This window comes from Protopterus annectens, chromosome 7.part0 (assembly GCF_019279795.1).
Source record: "Protopterus annectens isolate FY-2018-M chromosome 7.part0, PAN1.0, whole genome shotgun sequence".
In the NCBI taxonomy this organism is placed as follows: domain Eukaryota; kingdom Metazoa; phylum Chordata; order Ceratodontiformes; family Protopteridae; genus Protopterus; species Protopterus annectens.
The window spans coordinates 886,211,423-886,234,989 of NC_056739.1; the positions used below are offsets into that span (position 1 = coordinate 886,211,423).

The 23,567-nt window shown below is 42.1% G+C and overlaps 1 protein-coding gene across 1 annotated transcript in view; it reads left to right on the forward strand.

Moving 5' to 3' along the window:
* The window catches only part of SCAPER (S-phase cyclin A associated protein in the ER), a gene marked incomplete in the record, with an annotated part of 4,815,867 nt that overhangs the window by 1,489,538 nt on the left and 3,302,762 nt on the right, over positions 1-23,567 (forward strand). The window contains 1 exon segment of the mRNA XM_044077465.1: positions 18,216-18,383. Coding sequence (XP_043933400.1) covers positions 18,216-18,383 — 168 coding nt within the window.

The window sequence follows — 23,567 nt, forward strand, 5'->3', positions numbered from 1 at the left end:
TCGATGCTTTAGAGTCCTCATGTAGAGCTGCTGTCACTGGGTCTGTCATATGTAGACATGCTTGGCTCAAAGAGCAAACCTTATCAGATCATGGCAAAGCAAAGTTATTAGATGCACCACTTCAAAAAGATGTATTGTTCGGTGTTAAAGCTGAGGAGGTACTAAAGAAAATGGAGGAAAAAGCGAAATCTATGCAAACAGTTAAAGATTTCTTGCAGGTGCAACCTCCACATTTGACCAGAAACTGGCCTTCAAAAAATTGGTCCTTTCCAGCCACGGACAGACCCCAAAGGGGCAGATACAGACACCCAAGGGGTAGAGGACAACCTCAAGGATCTTACAGAACTAGACAGTGGCAAGCACCAACCCCAAGAGGTGCAGAAGATGGACCACAGTCATTTAGAAAACAGACACAATGACTTCCCCCTATGCCTGCCAAACAAAGCTATAATGGCAGCACCTTTGGGCGGAAAACTGGCCTTATTTTCAAAAAACTGGCACATTGTTACAAAAGACAAATGGATTCTGGATATTATAGACAGAGGCTACAGGTTCCACTTTCACACCCTTCCAAAAATGAGAGGCATGCCAAACCTGCCACAAAATCAAAGGGCAGAGGCACAAAGACAAATTTCCGCTCTCATGGATATGAAAGCAATTCAAGAGGTACCTGCAAAAGAACAAGGTCAAGGTTTTTATTCAAGACTATTTTTGGTACCAAGGAAGGACAAAGATTGGAGACCCATCTTAGACCTATCTATTCTAAACATATATCTAGAGGTACCAAAATTCAAGATGCTCACATTACAACAGCTTCTTCCCATGCTGGACAAGGAGTCTTGGCTGGTAACGTTGGACCTCAAGGAGGCATACCTGCATGTCCCTATCAGACAAGATTGCAAAAGATACCTCAGATCTCTTGCAGGTTCAACCCATTACCAATTCTCTGCATTGCCCTTTGGCTTATCTACTGCACCCAGAGTGTTTACGAAATGCCTGGCATCAGTAATTGCCTTCTGCAGACAACAAGAAATACAAATCTACCCATATCTGGACGACTGCCCGATCCAAGCAGACAGCAAGAACATTCTATTGCAGCATCTGGCGTTTTTATTAAAACTATTAAACTACCTGGGTTACACAGTGAACAAAAAGAAATCAAAACTAATACCTTCTCAACAGATAATTTTCCTGGGTGCCAGCTTAAATACAACAACCCAGATGGCCTACCTCACGCCAGACAAACAAGGGCAACTGTCTCAATACTTCAACAAAATGGCAACTTTAACCAGACTAACTGCAAGGAAAGTCCTGCAGGCTCTGGGGTTCATGGCATCTTGCATCCTACTAATACCATGTGCAAAGCTGCATATGAGGAAACTACAATGGTACCTAAAAAACTTATGGTCTCAACACAGCCACAGCTTGGAAACAATTATACCACTCATTCCATGCCTTCAAAAGGAATTTTTGTGGTGGGCTCAAGCATGCCAAAGAAACACAGGTCTCCCTTTCTGTTTGCCTCAAGCAACTCAGATCATCACAACAGACACCTCAGACTACGCCTGGGGAGCACACATGGCAGATCAGTGCATTCAGGGAAAATGGTCCCAAAAAGAGAAGCACCTACACATAGGTTCATAGGTTCATTTAGGCTATCTGCCCGAGGCATTTACAAGCCTAGCGCATATCGCTTTGTGGCTTAGGCCACCCTTTAGTGGGGGGGAACTATACCCATATTTTTCTGTGCCTCTGTCGAAAGCAGTGACACTGAGGTCCCCTGGGTATATATAGCGATCTCCCCATCCATTGGTCAAGATTAGGCCTCATAGATTTTGTTTTGTTCCACAGCATAGGAGTTCACTCCAGATGAATCTATAGCACAGCACCGCTTTATTCATGGTCTAAGCCTAAGTGTTTCTGTCTCCGCCTGATGGCTTTGATGGATCTAGATTTTTTGAGGTGAAGCATTGACATCAATGGCCTTGTTATGGCAAGGTTCAGGCGTTGTATGTTAAGCACTCGAAGAACTGAGCTGCGTACTTCAATAGAGCTGGGCATCTTACAGATTTTTGAGACCCTTTATCCTTTTTTTTTTATGAACTTTTGTGCCTCTTCAGCCAGCTGCTGCAAGTCGGTCGGGTCAGATACATTAATGGGGCATTGTACTTCAAATTCATATCTGGTCTGATGAGGTAAAAGGAGGACTATGACCTCCCTTGATCTAGATGAGAATCCCTTCATGATAAGGTGGGCATCAACCAAAAGGAGATGCTAGCCATGCAAAATGCTCTTATGACCTTCAAAGACCTACTGCATCCAGGCCAGCTATTAGTAAGGACAGACAACACCACAGTCATGTGGTACATAAACAAACAGGGAGGGACTCATTCATACCCCCTGTGCAGGCAAGCTATGACCCTGTGGAACACAGCACTGGAATTACAAATTCAACTACAGGCACAATTCCTGCCAGGGAAGGAAAACACACTGACAGACAACTTAAGCAGAAATATGACAGACCCACACGAATGGAAGTTGCATCCTCAAGTCTTCTCAAAGATAACTCAGGCATGGGGACAGCCAGACATAGATCTATTTGCTACCCACAGAAATTACCAGTTGGAGAAATTCTGTTCAAGGACCTATCATCCACAGGCCTGGAAAGTGGACGCACTCTCTTTCAATTGGACAACATTGACAGTCTATGCCTTCCCACGTCTACCTCTACTGACCAAAGTTCTATTAAAAACCAGAGCAGAGAGGCCACAAATGATTCTCATTGCTCCAGACTGGCCACGACAGCACTGGTATCCTCTCCTAAAGAGCCTGTCACACTCACCACCATGGATCCTACCTCTAGTTCCTCTTCTGTTGTCCCAGCACAACTACAAAACCCTTCACAGCCAGCTCAAAACCTTAAATCTAGCTGCATGGAGAATACCTTAATTTCCCAACAGACTCTCCTCTCCAAGGAGGTGCAGGATGTCATCTTGGAGGCCAGGAGACCCTCTACTAGAAAAACCTACTCTGCCAAATGGAAACGATTTTGTTCCTGGAATCAAGAAAAGGGCCAGAATCCTTGGGTAATAAATATACCTCAAATTTGACAGTACCTAGCTGAGATGTTAAATAGTGGCCTTTCCTTCTCCTCCATCAAGATCCACTCTTCAGCCATTTCAGCACAATACAATACAGATCCTCCTTTATTCTCACATCCTCTATTAAGGCAGTTCCTCAGAGGGGCAAAAAATATAAAACCCCCATGGAAACCACCAGCCCCAGCTTGGGACCTCAACTTCATATTGGAAAAGCTGACCCTGCCTCCTTTTGAGCCGGCTTCTTCAACAGAGCTACAATACTTGTCATGGAAAACAGCCTTCCTTCTGGCTATTACCTCAGCACGCAGGGTTTCAGAGCTACAGGCCCTCATGGCTGTGCAACCATTCATCATTTTCCATCAGGACAGGGTTTCCTTAAGAACCAACCCTACCTTCATGCCAAAGGTAGTATCCAGTGTAGCTCTGAATCAGACTATTCATTTACCTACCTTTTATCCAAATCCACAGAACAAAGGAGAGAGGCTACTACATTCCTTGGACATTCACAGGCAAATTCGTTATTACTTGGACAGAACAAAGTCATTCAGGAAATCTGAGCAGCTCTTTGTGTCCTATGCTACAGGTGCTCAAGGAAAGGCGATTTCCAAACAGACTATTTCAAAATGGATAGCCCACTGCATACGCTTTTGTTGTTCATTTCATGGAAAATCAGTGCCTGTATACATCAGATCCCACTCCACCAGGGCTACAGCTACCTCTGCAGCTTTCCTCAGGGGGGTCCCTACCAAGGACATTTTGGAAGCAGCTACTTGGAGTTCAGTGCACACTTTCTCCAAGCACTACCACCTTCCACTATACTCAAAATCTAGAGCGGGCTTTGCCACAGCAGTCCTGCAGGGCATTCTAGCCCCTCCTAATTCCACTTAGTACCTGCCACCCTTACTTAGCTTTGGGATTCTACCAAAGTGTAATGACTGCAGCTGTATGCACAATGAACGTAGTACAGTTTTGTACCTACCATAAATGTAGATGTTCGAGTGCTCATACAGCTGCAGTCCAAGTTACCCTCCCTCCATCCCCTCTTAGGACAGGGCTTATGACAAACACCTTTAACATACAACCTGTTTGGGGTATTCCTTTATGGTGTATTTGCTTGCAACTACTGTTTTGATTTATCTACTTTGTATGTTTGCATAATATCATGTTTTACCTTCCTATCTGGGGCAAGAAAAACTGAAGAAAATGGTGTTGGCTGCCTCTTTTATACCCCTGCCGCACTGACGTCAGGGAAGAAGCGACGACAACCGACGCCGGACCTAGACTTTGGAATTCGGCCGACCGAGGACCCGCCTGACGGCAGGATAATCCAAGTGTGATGACTGCAGCTGTATGAGCACTCGAACATCTACATTTATGGTAGGTACAAAACTGTACTTTACAAGTGGCGTCCCACAAGGCGCAGTCCTGGGACCTCTCCTGTTCGGTATATATTTCTCGGAGGTACAGGCCAACACGGAAGGACTGTGGCTGACCAAGTTCGCAGATGACTGCAAACTGGGCGCTATAATCGACTCTCCAGCCGACACAAGCATCCTCCAAAACGGCCTCATAGAAACAGACAACTGGTGCCAGATCCATGGCCTCAAGCTAAATGCCAAAAAGTGTATAGTCATCCCCTTTAGCAAAAACAAAGTACCCACAAATTACCACATAGGTGGTAATCCATTAAGTACCGAAGAAGTAATTAGGGACCTGGGGACCCAAGTTAATAGCAATCTCTCATTTGACAACCACGTGGCCAAAGTGGTTAGAAAAACATTTTATATAGCCCACCTAATCATGAAGGGATTCACATCTAGATCAGGGGAGGTCATTGTGCCTCTTTACTCATCCCTCATCAGGCCCATAATTGAGTACAATGCCCCTTTTGGGATGTACCTTACCAGACACCTGCAGCAACTGGAAAGACCCCAAAAGTACCTCACCAAGAGGATCAAAGGGCTCAAACAGATGCCATATGCTGCCCGGTTAAAGAAACTCCAGCTCTACTCAGTGGCATACTGCCTGCTCAGAGGCGATCTGTGCCTGACATATAAAGCCATGTCCAACCCGGATTTAATGGACATGCTGCACCTCAGAAAATCCAAATCCCATCGAGCTACGCGCTCGAGAGACTTGAACCTCAGCACTGAAATAAATAGGACATGCTGGAGGGACAGATTCATAACCCAGAGGCTCCCTTCACTCTGGAATAAAATCCCAGTCCAGGTTAGGCAGAGTCCCTCATTGACTCTCTTCAAGAGGAATTTTGATGAGTGGATGGGGGATCGTAGGTTTACCCCGGGTAACACTTCTGTGTCACTGTTAGACAGAGGCACAGTATACTAACCTCGAAAAAGGGCATAGCAAAATTAATTTAAAATGGGTGGCAAAAGCCAAACACACTCTGGCTAGGCTTATAAATGCCCTAGGGCAGATAGCCTAGTATGAACCTATGAACCTAAGTGTTCACAGGCTTCTCCTGTTCATTAGAGACATAGGTGGCAAACCAGGGGTAGATTTGCAATTTCCCATCCATTGCAGCTTCTTTTCCATATTTATGTATATATATATATATATATATATATATATATATATATATATATATATATATACATAGGTGGTTGTGCAGATGCAAAAAGCCCATCATACTTTATGTAGAAATGAAAACATTGATCAGCATACATTGATCAACATAGTAAGTGCGTAAAGATATTTTAAACTGGTTAATATTGGTAGAGTCTCCAATTGATTTTGGTAGCATGTTCCAACCATTCTGAACTCTCTTGCTGAACTGAGATGTACTGTTATTTTTTGCAAATGCCCTGTATAGTCTCAGTAGCCCTTTTATGGAACTTGCTCGCAAACCTAGACTTTCTCATAATGATTTGCCTTTTGCGGTCTCGCATACCTGTATTAAATTGCTTCTTGCTTGCTTATAAAAAAAGGGAATAAATATGTAAGCTCTTTAGATGATCCATATGTGATTCTTCCTCAATTCCCAGTGTCATTTTTGTTCTGTATTGTATGCGTTCTGATCTTAATTTTTTTCTCCTTTCTATACGAATTCCATAATAACAGGATGGATTTTGTTTTGGTCAGATTAGTGATGTAAAGGTGGTCTTTAGCTCAACCATATCACTTGATTTGAACATTCTGTTACAGCTAACATTAATTTTATTACATTCTTTAATCACATTGTCTATATGCTTATCAAAGGACTATATGTTATACACTGTTATATGAGTGTCTGTAATAATTTTTACCTTTTCAATAGTTGTTTTAGTCTTATATAATTCTTGTATATCTTTTTGTCTAGTTGACATGTATTTGGTTTAACTTATGTTTTATGGTTATGTTCTTTTCCGCCTTACCCTGAAAGCATATTTAATGAGTACTGTAGAATATTTGCATATTCTTGAAATGTAATATACTTACCAATTATCAAACTGTGTATCAGTAACAGTTTGATAATAAAATGTTTCACTGGTAAAGACAACGTGAACATGGACCTAGAACTGGCACTTGTAGCACGCCAACATGCTAGCCTAGTGTTTTTCTTGTATTGTTACCATACCTAACTTGCCATGTACAATTGCAGAAACACTCTTGGTTCTACTCCAGAAGATAATGTTTAACATCAAACTCTGTAAGTTTATTAATCCACAAATAATGAGTGACTTTCTCAAAAGCAGCAGCAATGCCAGTATATTTTGCATCTATTCTTCTTTTATTTTTCATTGCTGTTATAATGTTGTAGAAGGATAAAACGTAAAACCTGTTTGTCCTTAAATGCAAGTTGTCAAATGCTGGACAATCAAGTGTTGGCAAAATCCTCAATTAGAAGTGTCAGTATGCCAATTTCTCTAAGTTTACTTTTGGACCGCAATAAATAAATCGGCCCTGTAACAAGATGGGTCATCTATCACTGGTACCTTTTATTATTTCCATTTAATTAAAGCCGCTTTACATTCTTTTGATATTGATTTATTACATATACTTTCTGAAAAAATATTTTTTTTTAAATGCTGGCAGCTGGCTATTTTAAAGCTCTTAGATCTTTGTTCAGTATTCCTGTCAAATCCAGATATCTCTCTCATATTTGAAGAGCTGTTCCAAAAGTAATGTAAATTTAATTGCCAATCTATTAATATGATGTCAGACAAAAAAAAAAGAATGACAGCATACCCATTTAAACAGCTGCTAAATGGATAAAGAGCATAAATTTCAAGTTAACTAAGACTAAAACATTGGAGTGACAACTCTGAAATACATTGTTCCATGTTATAATGTCAGAGGTACTGTAGTGAGATACAGGAAATTCAGACCAGTCATTTGTGTGCCAAATTGGAAGACAAGGCAAGTGATCATAACCGGGGTTTCTACAAATAATGGATTGTCTTGCAAAGTTTGAAGCTAACATGTTTCAGGTGATTGTGCTTCTAAAAAGTTGTTAGAGCAAACAGCGTAGATTGAGAATAGTTTGAAATGAAAACCGAATCATATTTTGATATGATAAACATTTAAGTGATCTGATTATCATGGGGCGTATTCAGCTTGTCCAAGTCATAAGCAAGGTGCAAATATAATATATTTGGACAGTATAAATATCTAGTTAACTTGCATGATTTTGGGAGGTAGGAGGAGACTAGAGTACTGTAAGTAAAGTCATGCAAACTCCACAAAGCTAGTGACCAGAGGTGAGTATTGAATCCCAGATCACAGAGTTGTGATGCAGAGAACTTAATAACTGTGACATTGTGTTGACAAAAATCCAATTCTCAGTCATTTTATCAAGTCTGTATGGTACTGGGGTGTTTTTCGAAGATATGTTATTAACCGGTAGTGATGCTTCATATGTCATTTTTTCAGAGACTCTTTCCACTGGTGACATGATAATAGTCTGCGCTTGTCTGCCTTTATCTCTTAATTACCTACTTGTCTATTTGCCATTGTGTTGCATATTTGTTTTTCTTGTGCGTCTCATATTAATACATGACTGTGTAAGAAATGTAAAGTTGAATTTGGTGTTTTGTGGGGACCAACAGTGATCTTAACATGGTAACCAAAATTAAACTGGAGCATGGTGATATAACAGTATATAATTTTGTGTAATGCCTGGATGGGGGACCGCATCAAAACATTGAAATATATAGTGTTTATATATGTGTGTGTATATATATATATATATATATATATATATATATATATATATATATATTTTTTTTTTTTTTTCTCTCAGTGTGTGGCAAAGCATTAGTCAATGTAGCAACAACAAGAACAAATAGTGAGTCCCAGCTCTACTTTCAAATTCTTGATGGTTTATTCAATACAATTCTAATGATAATCCTGTTTCTCTAGCGCCTCGGCCACAGCCTTTACAGAGTAAAACCCTAAAGCTTCTAAAAATTCACAATATATACAACATTAAAACAATTCAATTAAACAATTATTCAATTAAAGAATGCATAGTAAATATTTAAAAATATAGCCCTAAATAAGGCTTTGCCAATTACATTCCTTGTTTAAACCATGGGGAAATAAAGTACCATATTTCATAATAAGAATGGACTCCTTCTGTCTCAATATATTCTTCTGATAATCTATGTTGTTATAGTGAAGAGGTACATGTTCTAATATCGTTACTTTCATACAACTAGTATTACCACCATGTACAGAATTAAAATGTTCCGCAATGGGACTATTTAGTTTTTTGTTTTTCACATCTCTGACATGCTCTTTAATTCTGTCCGCTAACATTCTCTTTGTTTCACCAATATAATATTTGTAACATGAACAGAAAATAATATAAATTATTCCCTTACTTAAGCAAGAGTATTTGGCTCTAACAGTGAAATTTTTCCCATTAATTTTAACCACTTCAGTCACTACATATTTACATACGGAACAATTACCACAAGGGAATGTTCCTACATCTTTGATGTTTTCAGATATATTTATCTTAGGTTGTTTAAAAATACTATGAACTAAGAAGTTTTGAATACTCTTAGCTTTTTTATATGATATAACCAACTCTATATTCTTTAAAGAAACAATCTCTTTTTTAATAAAATTCCAATACTGTTTTACCAATTCATTGACAATACCGGAAAAATTAGTATGTTTTGTAACAAAAAACATCCTCTCTTCTTCTAATTCATTTTTATAATGTCTATTATTATTGTACCCACTATCAAATGTTTTTATAATAGAATTCTTTTTAAATACCTTCACAAGACTATTTTTAACTTCAATTTCATCATAGCCCCTATTTATAAATATTTCAGCTACCCTAAGAGATTCATCATAGGCCAGTTTAACATCAGTGTTTAGTCTTTTAATTCTAATAAACTCTCCATAAGGAATAGCTTTTAAAGTATGAATAGGGTGGCAACTACTGCCACACATTTTCCAACTAATTTCATCAAATTTTCTGTAAATACTAGTATGTATTAAGTGACTATTTGTACCTTTAAGGGAGATATCTAAATAATTAACCTCAGAACCCATTTGTATATCACTGAATTTTATACCATATTTATTGGTGTTTAATTCAGGAATAAATTGTCCAGAAATCTCATAACCATCTTTACAAATAAAAATAAGATAATAAATAAATCTATAGTATTTTATGACATATTTCTTAAAAAAATATAATCTATACAAAAATTCATTTTCAAACATCCCCATAAATAGGTTTGCATAAGCCGGAGCAAAAGCCGCTCCCATAGCTGTTCCAGTCAATTGTTTATACAATAAACCATTAAATTCAAAAATATTGTTGTTCAAACAAAATTCAACTAATTCCAGTATGTAATGTGTTTTAGGGCAATCACCCAAAAAGAACTTAATGGCTTCCAAACCCCAAAAATGGGAAATGTTCGTGTAAAGACTCACTACATCAACAGTAATGAAATACATTCCTTCCTTCCAATGAATATTTTTAATTTTTTGAAGGAAGTCGTAGGAGTCTTTAATATAAGAAGGTAACATCAAAACTTTTTTAATTAAAATTTCATGTAATAAAGTACATAGATTATAAGTAAAAAAAACATAAGCTGACACAATGGGACGGCCTGGTGGACTGTCCAAATTTTTATGTACCTTAGGTAAACAAAAATTTTGCTATCTTATTATTTTTAATTATTATTTTGCGATCAACATCCAATTTTGTTAGATAATGTAATCTGATACCTTTCTGTAATAAACTGTAAAAATCAGTTTCTGCTTTCCTCAAATACGATATATTAATTTTGAGATATACAGCTTTATTGTCAAGATGTTTCATACACATACTATAGTAATCACAGGAATTTAATATAACTAATTTGCCCCCCTTATCTGATGGCTTGAATACTATGTTTTCATTCTTACTTAATAATTGTAATTTATTCCATTCTATTTTTGTTAAATTATAATAATGTTTTTGTTTCATAAAATGTTCTAACTCTTTATCTAGCATCAAATTCAACATAGACTCAAACTTTTGTATAGTCATATTTTTACAGGGAGGCAAAAAAGAACTATTAGTTTTTAACATACTTGTATCTAAAGTACTGTAAGCATTACTCGTATCTTCATCATCCGACAAACAAGAATAAAAGCTCTCATCACTATCAATGTCACTATTAAATATTTCCACAATAGAATGATTGACATTACTATAGGAATTGTGATTTAGTCTAGAAAAGTATTCCTTTAAATTCATTTTGCGACATAACTGAAATAGTTCTGTTTTCAATTCGTGTTTTTTAGGAAAACAAGTAGGAACAAATTTAAGCCCTTTCTCCAAAATGCTTAATTCAGTATTATCTAAATTGTAACTGGACAAGTTAACCACATAACTGCTAGTTAAAGTCTCACTGTTTAAATTATGACCATCTACCTTTTTTAAAATGTCCATCGCCCGAGTCTCTATGGCATTCCAAGTTGTTCCATCCGCTTTTCCTAGAATTGGTGTAATGTCCATTGGGTTCTGAATAGGTTTTCCGAAAACCTTCTGCGTTTGCAGCTCCTGGCAACTCTGGAAAATTCTCCCTGTCATCTTCTTCCCATGACGACGCCCCACTCTCGCCAGACAGGAAGCTTTTGTTTTTATGCGATTCAGAAACCGGATTTCCTCTTTGAAAAGACACAGCCTTTTTCCTGATTCTCTGATTGCTCGAACACAAACGCCCTCTTGTGTTCATAGTCCCGTATGTATCTAGTTAGTTTATATTTTTTTCGGTCCACCAAATCTTTTTCATAGTTAGTCAGTTTCATGTTAATGCCCACAAGGAAATTCTCCAGTGTGGAATTAGAAGTAATGTTAACTAATTGTTCACAAACCTGTTTCATTTCAACCACAAGTTTATCTTTCTTAATATTGTCTCTTTCAGTTAAATGTAAATGTAAAAATTAGTCAATGTAGTTGTCCCTGCCTATTATAGTGAGCTAACCCCGGGACATCTGCTTCTTCATTTTTTTTTTAATTCATTCAGGCTGTAAACTGAACTGAGTTATAATGATTACTGTTCAGAAACCCCCAGAATTTTAAGTTGTCTATCTCGCCTGCATTCTTGTTAGATGGGGTTGGAGCCGAACCTCGGCTCCGACTCGGCCTTTCACTAAAGCTCGAGAGCTATTTACCGGCTCAAGGCCTCCCCTTATCCCACAATGCTAGGTGTCAGATACCCAGATCTCATTTGCCACTTCAGCTACGAGGTTGCATTTTTTACCGGCTCCAGGTTGCATAATTCTTTTATTACTTCTGTAGTCAGGAGTGTTAAAATTTTTAGATAGTTTGCTATTAGTTTAATCTAATCTTGTATCCCCTTTAGATCCAACTTAAAAAAAAAACTTTTTTTCCTGTCATTACAGAGTTTCCCCCCTCCCCCTCCCTTCCTTGTTTAGGGTAGTGTTAGGCCTTTCTATACTTTTTATATATATTGTATTATATATTGTATTATATATACATAGATTATTGTTTAGTGTTATCTAGTGCGTGTTTGTGTGTGTGTTTACTGTTTTATGGCACTAGTTAAATTTTTTCCTTGGTATCTCCATATAATGTCTAAAGATACCAAGGTTTCAGGTTTCAAGAAGTGTGACATGCTGTCAGATGATATCTGACAGACGGTCACACTTCGTGTTTATTGTTTGGGCCCCCTACACCTGCAGGACTCTTGTTCAGTCTGTCATGCCTTCAGTCCGAGAGTCCTGCAGGAGTGTAGGAATAAGCTCATTTTGAGGGGCTTGTTGAAGCTAGAAGGATCCCTGGCCAAGCCTTCGGGGAAATCCTTAAAGCCCGCCAAACCGTTGGCTCCCTGTTCGGAGCCGACGCAGAACGGAGCTTCTGCTTCCTCGTCGGTTCCAGCCGGAACCGACACTTCGAGGCCTCAGTCAGCTCCGATTCTACTATCGGAGCCTTCTCCGAGTAAAAAGCATTCGAGGTCTCCCTCCTTAGAGTCCGTTCGCTCGACTCCCAGGTCCCCACTACAGTTGGAGCGGAGCCATTGATCCCATTCCTCTCGGTCCTCCAGGTTATCGGATTATGACTTAGAGAGGGTGGTCAGTAGGCTCCTAAAGTCGCAGGCACTGGCCAAAATGTTGAGTAGCCCTCCTCAACAGGCTGTGGCTATCCCTGTTGCTTCAACTATTCCTCCTCCTCTGACCCTACCAGCGTGTTTGGAGCCGGAGCTCGTTGGGGCTCAAATAGTCGGAACGTCGAAGCTGATACCACATCTTTTGGCTCCCTCGTCAGCTCCGATCTCTTCATTGGTTCCGTCCTTGGAGGGATCCGGGCGCCGAGACTCCCTCGTCGGCTCCGAGGGGGTGAGTGGCATCGGACCCTGTCTGACCCCTGTACTCCCTCTCGGGGCCTCGGCCCCGACATTGGCCTCGGAGCCGTCCCTCTCTGTGCCGGAGGGGGTTCACATCTCTTCGGAGCGGGGACCATCTTCTCTGCCTGATGGGGGGTGCCTTTGAGGTCATGAGGAGCATGCTGACTCCAGTGTCGGCTCCACGATAGACCCCTTTGGCTCCTCCCCCCTTGGTGCCTGCATCGGTCTCTGTCCACCCTCCTGACCCCAAGCGTGGAGTAAAGGCGCTCCAGGTAGCCCCATTGGGGGTATCTTCCTCTTCCGAGGCCTGCACTGATCAGAGGAGCCCCTTCGGAAGAGAAAAATGTAAGAGGAAACATGTTGACTCCCCCGAGTCAGTCACCTCGGACACCGACTTGGAGGATTCGGAAGGGTCCCCAAGGTCCCCCTCTGAGGATGTATTCTTTTCAAGACATCCTTGAGATCCTAAGGCATAGGGGGGACTGGACTGCCCTTAGCCCTTCCGAGGACGAGTCGGTGTACCTGGACGCGTTTGGTTCTCGCCCTTCCACCTCCTGGGTGTCTCCGCCTTTTGACCCACTCATGGAAGTGGTGGCTCGGAAGGTGTGGACGGCCCCGGACACAGTGGAACCAACTCCCCGCAGGCCCACAAAATTCATCACAGCCCCATCCGATAAAAAGTTTCTTATGAAGGGTGTCCCTGTTGATGCCGTGGTGGTTGCAGCAGCCACTAAGAAGGAGCTGGCTGACCCTTCTGTGCCTGTCCATCCACCTAATAAAGAATCTAGAACAATGGACAGGTACGGGAAGCGGATGTTTTCTTCAGCGACCTTCTCCATGCGGTCGCTGAACTATCTGTGCCATTTCACACGCCTTCAAAGGGATCTCCTTAAGGAACTGGATGATACCCTTCAGGATCCATCTGCTGCGGGGTCTCAGGAAAAGATCAGCTCCCAGCTGGCAACCCTTAACTCTATAGTTAACTCCTCCATGCGGCTCATTTCTTATGCAGCTGATGGGGCGAGTAGGGCCGCAGGCACAGGCGTGGCTTTGAGAAGACATGCCTGGATGCGGTTATGTAACTTTACTGACCCCTTTAAGGCGTCCTTCACCAATACCCCCTTCGATGGTTCGGCTTTGTTTGGACCATAGGTGAAGGATACACTTACCAGGTACGAGCAGGAAGGCAAGACTCTCTCTGCCGTGGGAGTCCGTTTTTCTACTCCCTCTAGACCATACCCTAAAGGTCAGAAGAGTGGAAAAATGTGGTTTCGCAAACCCCAGGGAGTCATGCCTGACATACGTGGTGAGTTTCCCTCCAGAGGCAGAGGAGGGAACAACAATAGACGCAGAGGGGGTCCACAAAATCAGGATAGCAGGGAATCCTTCTCTGACAAACCCTTTCAGCACCCCTGAGGGACTGCCCGACTGTCCACCTTTGGAGGCAGTCGGGGGAAGATTGTCACTGTACCCAGAAGCCTGGCGACTCCTCACACAAGACAAATGGGTAGAGTCGATCATATCCAAGGGTTACAAAATCCCCTCTGTCCACACCCCCGTACAAACAAACAAGTCCCTTCCAGATGTTCCACCCAGTCTAAGGGAACAAGCAGTTCTAGAAATTTCAAAACTGCTAGAAAAAAGAGCCATCCAACCAGTCCCAGTAGACCAGCAAGGATTCAGGATTTACTCCAAGTTCTTTTTGGTACTAAAAAAGACAGGGGACTGGAGACCCATTTTGGATCTCAGCTGGTTAAACAAATCTGTTCAAAGAACAAAGTTCCAGATGGTCACGCTTCAGTCCATTCTACCCTTTTTGGGTCAGGACAATTGGATGTGCTCTATAGACCTTCAGGATGCGTACTACCATATCAAAATGGACAGACTCTCCAGAAGGTTTCTCCGCTTCCGGCTGGGAGCCAGTCACTATCAATTCAGAGCCCTGCCCTTTGGTCTCACCACAGCCCACAGGGTGTTCACCAAATGCATGGCAGTGGTTACAGCTCCCCTGAGACGGCGAGGATTCCAGGTGTTTCCATATTTAGACGACTGGCTCCTTACTGCTTCCACCAGGCATCAACTAATCTGAGCCAGGGATTATACCATACCAACTTGCTCCGAGCTAGGTATCTCTATAAACTACGAAAAGTCTGCATTGTCGCCTTGTCAATCTATAACCTTTATAGGCGCCATTCTAAATACAAAAGAACTGTCGGCAAAACTTCTATTAGAAAGAGTATTAGACATACGCCGACATGTTCAAATATTACTACAGTGCAAAAGAATTCAGGCCAGATTTGTACTGAAAACCTTGGGTCTCATGGCAGCAGCAATCACATTACTTCCCCTGGCTCGATTTCACATGCGGATTCTTTAATGGATGCTTTTTACCCAATGGTCCTTCCAACATCTCCCGATGTCTCACAACATAATAATCACCCAGTCATGCAAAGACCATCTCTTTTGGTGGATGGTCTCCCCTCAACTTTTTCATGGAAGACCGTTAGTCCTTCCTCCGCCGGTTGCCACAGTGATGACGGATGCCTCCCTGATCAGGTGGGGGGCATTTTCAGGGCAGGACTGCCCAGGGCACTTGGCAACCCCTAGAGTACCCACCTGCACATAAATGTCCTGAAGATGAGAGCGGTACTTTTAGCGTTGCGAGCTCTTCAGAGCTCTCTACCTACCGGGACTATTGCAGTTCAGACAGACAATGTCGGTAGTCTGGTACATCAACAAGCAGGGCGGAACCAGGTCCTATCCCTTATGTCAAGAAGCACTCAGACTTTGGCAGTGGGCGATCTCCTCTCAACGGTTTCTGATAGCAACGCACATCCCCGGGAAATTCAACATCATAGCGGACAGGCTAAGCAGAGCAATTCTTATGCCTCACGAGTGGTTTCTCAGTCTGTCAGTAGCGGAAAAAATTTTCTGCAGATGGGGTCAATCTTGCTGCAACCTTTTTGCAACCCTCTCAACAGCAAGTGCAACGACTTCTTCACTCTCTTTCCCCTCCGGGCCATTCCCCCAGAGACGCTCTAGTTCACGATTGGCCCCGGGGTCTTCTCTATGCATTCCCTCCCTTTCCCTTAATTCCAAAACTGATTCAGAAAGCGACCACTTTGGGATCCAGGATAATCCTCATTGCTCCTTACTGGCCTCGACAAATTTGGTTCCAATTGCTGCATCGTCACCTGCTGGAGCAGCCCTGGAATCTGGACCCAGTGCCAGACCTCTTGATCCATCAGTCGGGTGAGCTGCACCAATCCCTTCGCTCTCTCAACCTCACAGCTTGGTTGCTCCACTTCCAACCTTAGCCAGGCTTCCACATATTTCTCAGTCAGTGTGTGAAATCATACTTCACATACGTCTTCTACCAGGAAGACTTATGCTAGTAAGTGGAAACGTTTTTCCCTCTGGGCAGAGGCCAGGAATATAGACCCCTTTACAGCCCCTGTCCATAACGTGTTGGATTTTTTGGCGGAACTTTTTCGAGCAGGTTCCTCGTCTGCCACCATTAGGGTCCAATTGGCTGCTATTGCTAATTTTCATGTTGGTCTATCAGAGTCCAGTTTCATGTCTCACAAACTGTGTAAGGTCTTTCTTAAGGGGACTATTTTACTTAGACCCCCGGTTAAAGATTCCCCTCCTCCGTGGGATTTGAACTTGATATTAGCTTCATTGATTCTCCCTCCTTTTGAACCTGCGGCTTCTTGTTCCTTAAAGTTACTCTCCTGGAAGGCTGTCTTCTTAGTTGCCATCACCTCAGCCAGAAGTGTATCGGAACTTCAAGCCCTTTGTATTCACCCTCCTTATCTTATTTTTCACAAAGATAGAGTTTCACTCAGGACTGATCCTTCCTTTTTACCCAAAATACCCTCAGAGACAAATCTCAATCAGGCTATTGATCTTCCTGTCTTTTTTCCCAATTATTCAAACAGAGCTGAACAAAAGTTACACTATTTGGATGTTCACAGGCAATTACGCTTTTATTTGGATAGGACCAAGCAGACAAGAAAATCAGATCAACTCTTCCTGTCCTATGCTGAGGGCAAGCAGGGCCTACCAGTTTCTAAGGTAACCTTGTCCAGGTGGTTGGCCTCTATTATTACCTTGATCTACCAACTGAGACATAAGGAACTCCCTACAAAACCAAAAGCTCATTCCACCAGAGCATTGGCTACGTCGGTAGCTTTTCAGGCTAGACTTTCAATGGAATCTATTTGTGCTGCAGCCACATGGGCCACTCCTCATACCTTCATTTCACATTACAAGTTGGATGTGGCCTCTAGGAGTCGAGCTGATTTTGGTTCCACTGTGCTCAAGAGTCTGTTTCGATGAGCCATCCAGGGCTAAGGTGCTAGGGACGCTGTCCCATCCAGCAAGAATGAAGGCGAGATAGACAACTTAACATTAAGAAGTTATGTACCTACCATAACGTTCCATGTTAGTTGTCTTCATCTTGCCTTCTTTCTTGCGTCCCACCCTCCATCCCCCTAGCCTGGTCAGGACGGAGAGGAATCTCTTTTTGAGGCCTTCTTCCTATGGTTGACTCCTTCTTAGGTTATGACCTCCTTTGCTTGTAACACTGTAGGTAAACCTTGTGGTGGGAATTGGTGTTTGTTCCTTGGTGTTAGCTCTACCTATTGAGATCTGGGTATCTGACGCCTAGCACTGTGGGATAAGGGGAGGCCTCGAGCCGGTAAATAGCTCTCGAGCTTTAGTAAAAGGCCGAGTCGGAGCCAAGGTTCGGCTCCGAACCCATCCAGCAAGAAAGAAGGCGAGATGAAGACAAATAACATGGAACGTTATGGTAGGTACATAACTTCTTATTTTTGTTCATGCCTTTGCTTGCATAAAACTTTTTTTTTTCTTAAGGAAAAACATTTAAAGGGACAAATTAGGTACGGGTTATAATATTAAATGTATTTGATTTTTTTATTTTATAAAGTTCTTTTCTGTGGCATATTTTAATGGTGTTAAAATTATTTTTGAAAATAACATCAAAGAATAAAAGTTGTATTGTGCCATCCCTGCAGACCTAGTTCTGTTATGCACTCGGCTTTGTTTTTCTTTGACAGTATTTCTTAGCTCTTCGAAATGTATGCATATATAAAGTCATCCCTTTAGCATCTAAAATGTGCGAAGCACTGCTAACAAAACATCATTCTGCCATTTTCAGATTTGCTTTAATAAAACTGAACTGCAAATCCTTATGCTACTGTACTTTGTGATATTCATTAGATTAAGCTCATTTTTTTCATTTTGTATTTTGTTTAATATCCTAATGTAGTCCATGGCTGCAGTCTTAGCTAAAAATGAAGAACTTGCTGATCGATTGGAGAAGGCCAACGAGGAAGCTATTGCAAGTGCCATAGCAGAAGAAGAGCAGTTAAATCGGGAAATTCAAGCAGAAGAAAACAATGACCTCAATCTAGAGGCCGAAGAAAGTTTATTTTCAGTGAGTACCAAATTACATGTTGGTAATTATGTCAGATATGAATGTGTAAACCTTTTTCAGGTATGTCCTAAACATTCATAGGCTCTTCACATAGTGGATTCTTTTATAGATTTACTCAGCAGTTTATCTAAAATTCTTGACTACTTGACAGATTTGCCTTAAAAGTTGGAAAGATTTTATAGGGATCCCCCAAGAATGATTTTTGAGAACATATTTTTTGCCAGGCTAGTTTAATGTTGTATTATTTCTCTTCAAGGGGAATCTGAAAGTGGTAGTCTTAGTACCAATCCATTTTGGTAATGAATCCAGTACCTGTGAAAAAGTGGTGATATAATAGCAGTATATACTTTACTGGGGACCCCAGCTATAATTTGAAATATAGAGGGTAGTATACACAGACTCAGTGTGGCAAAGCATTAGTTGATGTAGTCTTCTTTGCTTCTTCTTTGTTAGTACTAACACCTTCTTTCAGACTGTTGTCCGTCCCTTTCTCTTTGGTGTTTATTAATGGACAGTAAATTCATTGGTACTTATCTGATGCTGACATGAAAGATGTTTCGCATCAGCTGACATCTGCTTACAATCACATTAACTTCTATATTGTTACACGTGCTTGTGACATCTTGATGCACCATGCCATGTCTGCTAGGGCTGCAAGTAAGAGATGTACCTGGCTGTTGAATATTCAATAATACTTTCCGATTCTGTTTGTTATGGACACTAAGGGCATCTTTTAGAAACTGTATAAAATAAAAGACTGTAGCTTGTATTAGGCAGATTTTTAATACTGCTAATCTTAACTTTCAAGAGGCTTTTATTGGGTTTTCAATTATAAATTCTAGGCATTTGTCAGAAATCAGAGTAGACAAAATCACCCATAGTATGGAAGATATAACCTAGACTACAAGGAAACCAGAATCAAAATCAAGGATGTTCTTCATCTCACATTGCTGCAGTCCTTACACTTGGGTAGTCCGCTGTTCTCGGTCGGCCCGAATATCAAAGTATAAGGCTGACGTTGGTCAAGGCGCATTTGACTGACATCAGGACGTCAGGGTACAAATGCGCATGACCGACGTCATATCCTCAGTCTTTTTTGCCGCATGGTCCGATGCAGAAGCAGCATTGCAAGTGCCGGTTGGCGTTCTGAGATTTTTCGATTTCGAAGTTTCAGACCGAGTTCAAAGTTGGCTAAGTACCCCGTTGGGGAATATTTTAGTTTTTTCTTGCCTCAGTGATTTACCGGATGTCAGAAAAAGTCAATAATTGCATTTCTTGTGGGAAACAGATACCGCATAGAGATTATCATACTTTGTGTATTCCTTGCTTAGGGCCTGAGCACGACGTTGTTGGCTGTCGCTCTTGTGCTAGATTCAATAAACGCACTATAAAGAGAAGGTTGGATTGTGCCAGGTTAGTCTTTGGGAAGCGGTGCAATTATAAAATTCCGTCGGATGCTCCGACACCCGCTTCTTCGAAGAAGCGCAAGGACAAAGCAGTTAAGCCTAGGCTAGAAGAACCGTCTGTACCGGACGCCGGTTCTTTAGAGGTGTCGGTGGAGCCGGTGGCTCCACCGGAGGTTTCTTTGTGTTCCCAGGGTGAGACTTTATTATTGCAAGATGTGGCCTCTCAGGAGGTAGGTCAGGCTGAGGGGGCTTCTCAGGTTACTATTCTCCCCTCCCTTCCTAGGGTGGCTAGGCCCTCTCCTTCTGTTTCAAAGGCTTCTCCCAGGGGCAGGCCAGGTTTAGCTTCAGTTGGTGTTACCCCTAGCTCTTCAGGAACTGTGCCCAAGAAGCATATGCTTAAAATGGCAGAAGATTTGATTACTTTGATTAGGGGTTCTATGCCCCCTCCTGATAAGAGACCTAGGGTGGAGCCTGAGCTAGGGAGTTTTGAGCAGGCTTCAGATGTTTCAGAGTCTTCGGCTGAAGACTTGCAGGAGTACTCTCCTTATTCTGATTCTGATGTGGATGATTCTACTCCTTCTGCTTCTCCTCCTGAGGATTTTTCTTTTCAGAAACTCTTCATTCCATGAGGGAGCATTTTAAGTGGGAAGGTCAGGACTTCTCTGATTCCAGGAAAAGGCTTAGGGAATTTTTGTTTTAACCCCAGCATAGGCCTTTGGCTATACCTCCTGTTTTGAATGTAGTGGAAGATGTTTCTACAGAGGCTTCTCTTAATCCTGATTCTTTGCCTCCTGCTCCTGTTAAACCGGATAGGTATTACAGGGTGCCTGAAGCTCATAAGTATCTTTTTAAGAGTCCTAGGGCAGACCCAGAAACTGTTAGCCAGGGGCCTAAAGGTGTTAAGGCTTCTGTTGTTAAGAATCCGGTTCCTGCAGACAAAGAGGCTAGGGCCTTGGATAGATGGGGAAAGAAAGTTTATACTTCTTCCACTCTTGCTATGAGGGCTTTGAATTGCCAGTTTCACATGTTGAAATACCAAAACTATCTCCTTTCACAATTGAAGTCTAAGGTTGATGCTCTGGCAGAAGGTATTGATTGTAAAGAGTTGCAAGATTTAGTACATGTTTCTGAACAGGTGGGTAAGCATTCTTTGCAATGTGGTTTTGATGCTGTACAGGCCTCGTCTAGGGTGGCTGCCACTGGGTCAGTTCTTCGCAGGCACGCCTGGCTGAGGGATCAAAATTTATCTGAACATGTTAAAACAAGGATTTTAGATGCTCCTTTACAATCTGACGTGTTGTTTGGTCCTCCTGTTGAGGCAGTTTTAAAGAAAATGGAAGACAAGGCTAAGTCTATGCAGACTGTTAAAGATTTTTGCAGGTCCAGCCTCCAAAGTTTAGTAGAAATTGGCCTACTAAGGGGTGGACGTATCCTTCTTATGATTCCCAGTCTAGGGGTAGATCTAGACGTGGTAGGGGCAGAGCTCAGGGCTCTTTCAGGCCTAGAACAGGAGTTCTCCTGCACGGTCTTCGGGTGAGGGTAGGGGTCAGTCCTTTAGTAAACAGACCCAATGACCTACCTTTGCAGCTGACAGAGCCTTCTGCCTGGCAGCACCTTTGGGAGGAAGGTTGGCACTTTTCAAAGAAAATTGGAGTTTAATTACCCAAGACAGATGGGTATTGGATATCATACACCACGGTTACAGGTTTTATTTCCATACCTTGCCTCCTTTCAAAGGCATGCCAGACGCTCCTCCTCAACAAAGAATAGAGGCTCACAAGCAAGTTTCTCTGTTACTCCAAATAGGGGCCATACAGCCGGTCCCTATGCCAGAAGTGGGCCTAGGATTTTATTCTCGCCTGTTCCTAGTACCAAAGAAGGGGAACACGTGGAGACCAATTTTGGATTTATCTACCCTCAACACTTATCTGGACATTCCCAAGTTCAAAATGTTGACGTTACAGCAGCTTTTACCTCTGCTGGGCAAAGATCATTGGATGGTAACTTTGGATCTCAAGGAGGCTTACCTTCATGTTCCTATCAGACTAAGTTGCAGGAAGTATCTGCGTTTCGAGCTGGGACTTCTCACTATCAGTTCTCTGCATTGCCCTTTGGCTTATCTACTGCGCCCAGAGTGTTCACGAAAGTTCTGGCTCCAGTGATAGCTTTCTTCAGGCTAAAAGGAATACAGATCTATCCTTATTTGGACGACTGCCTGATTCTGGCTCAAGGAAGGGAAGAGCTTCTTCATCATTTGGAATATGTGATAGCAGTGCTAAGATGCCTGGGGTATTCTGTGAACGAAATAAAGTCCAGTCTAGTACCCTCTCAGGACATGTGCTTTCTGGGTGTGAGACTGAATACAGCATCCCAGATGGCCTTTTTAACCCCGGACAAACAAAAGAGTCTATCCCTTTACTTCCATCAACTATCTCATCAGTCCGGGCTGACTGCAAGGACAGTCCTTCAAGCCTTAGGGTTCATGGCATCTTGTATTCTGGTGCTTCCCAATGCCAAACTGCATATGAGGAAGCTGCAATGGTATCTCAAAATGTATGGACACAGCACTGCCAGGATCTGGACACTGTCATTCAAATAATACCTTGCATTCAAAAGGAATTTTTGTGGTGGGCTCAGGAATGTCACCTAAACAAGGGACTCTCTGTGACCCGCCAGAGGCGAGTCAGATTTTAACGACAGATGCCTCAGACAAAGCTTGGGGAGCTCATCTAAATGGAAAGTGGATACAAGACAAGTGGCCTGCCAGACTACAACATCTACATATCAACATGAAGGAGATGTTAGCAGTCCAGTTTGCATTAATAGCTTTCAAGGAATTACTTCTTCCAGGGCAGGTGTTGATTCTAACAGACAACACAACTGTCATGTGGTACATCAACAAGCAAGGGGAACGATTCTTATCCTCTATGCAGGCAAGCAATGATTTTGTGGGAGACTGCTCTCAGTTTACAGCTCAATCTTCAGGCAAGGTTTCTGCCAGGAGCACAGAACTCCTTAGCAGATGTGTTGAGCAGGCGAATTATGGATCCCCACGAGTGGAAATTGGATCCTCATGTATTTCAGAAATTGACAGTGTCATGGGGAACTCCAGACATAGATCTGTTCGCTTCTCCACTAAACCATCAGCTGCCAAAGTTTTGCACAAAAGGTTTCATCCCACAGCTTGGAGAGTGGATGCTCTTTCTTTCAATTGGAGCAATCTTCATGTGTATGCCTTTCCACCTCTGCCTCTCCTCCCAAAGGTACTTCTAAAGGTCAGACAGGACAAGCCAAGGATGATTTTAATAGCTCCGGATTGGCCTCGACAGCACTGGTACCCATTACTGAGAAGTCTGGTACGGAAGCCTCCATGGCCTTTGCCTTCGATTCCACACCTGTTGTCACAGGAGGACAGCCATTTGCTCAATGTCAAGCTTCACTCTCTGCACCTAACAGCCTGGCATATTCTGTTTTGAACCATAGTGGGCCTCCACTTCCTCAGCAAGTTTTGAATGTTATTTTGGAAGCTAGAAGGCCTAGTACAAGGAGAGTGTACGCAGACAAATGGAAGAGATTTTTATTTTGGAGTGCAGCAAAGATTTTGATGTTTCTGAGCCTAATTTGTGTGTGGCTCTTCAATATCTTACTGAGTTACTAGACAAAGGTTTGTCTTTCTCTTCTATTAAAGTTCATGCTGCAGCAATTTCGCTCACTATGATTGCGACCCACCATTGTTTTCTCATCCTTTGTTCAAGCAATTTCTTAGAGGGGCAAAGAA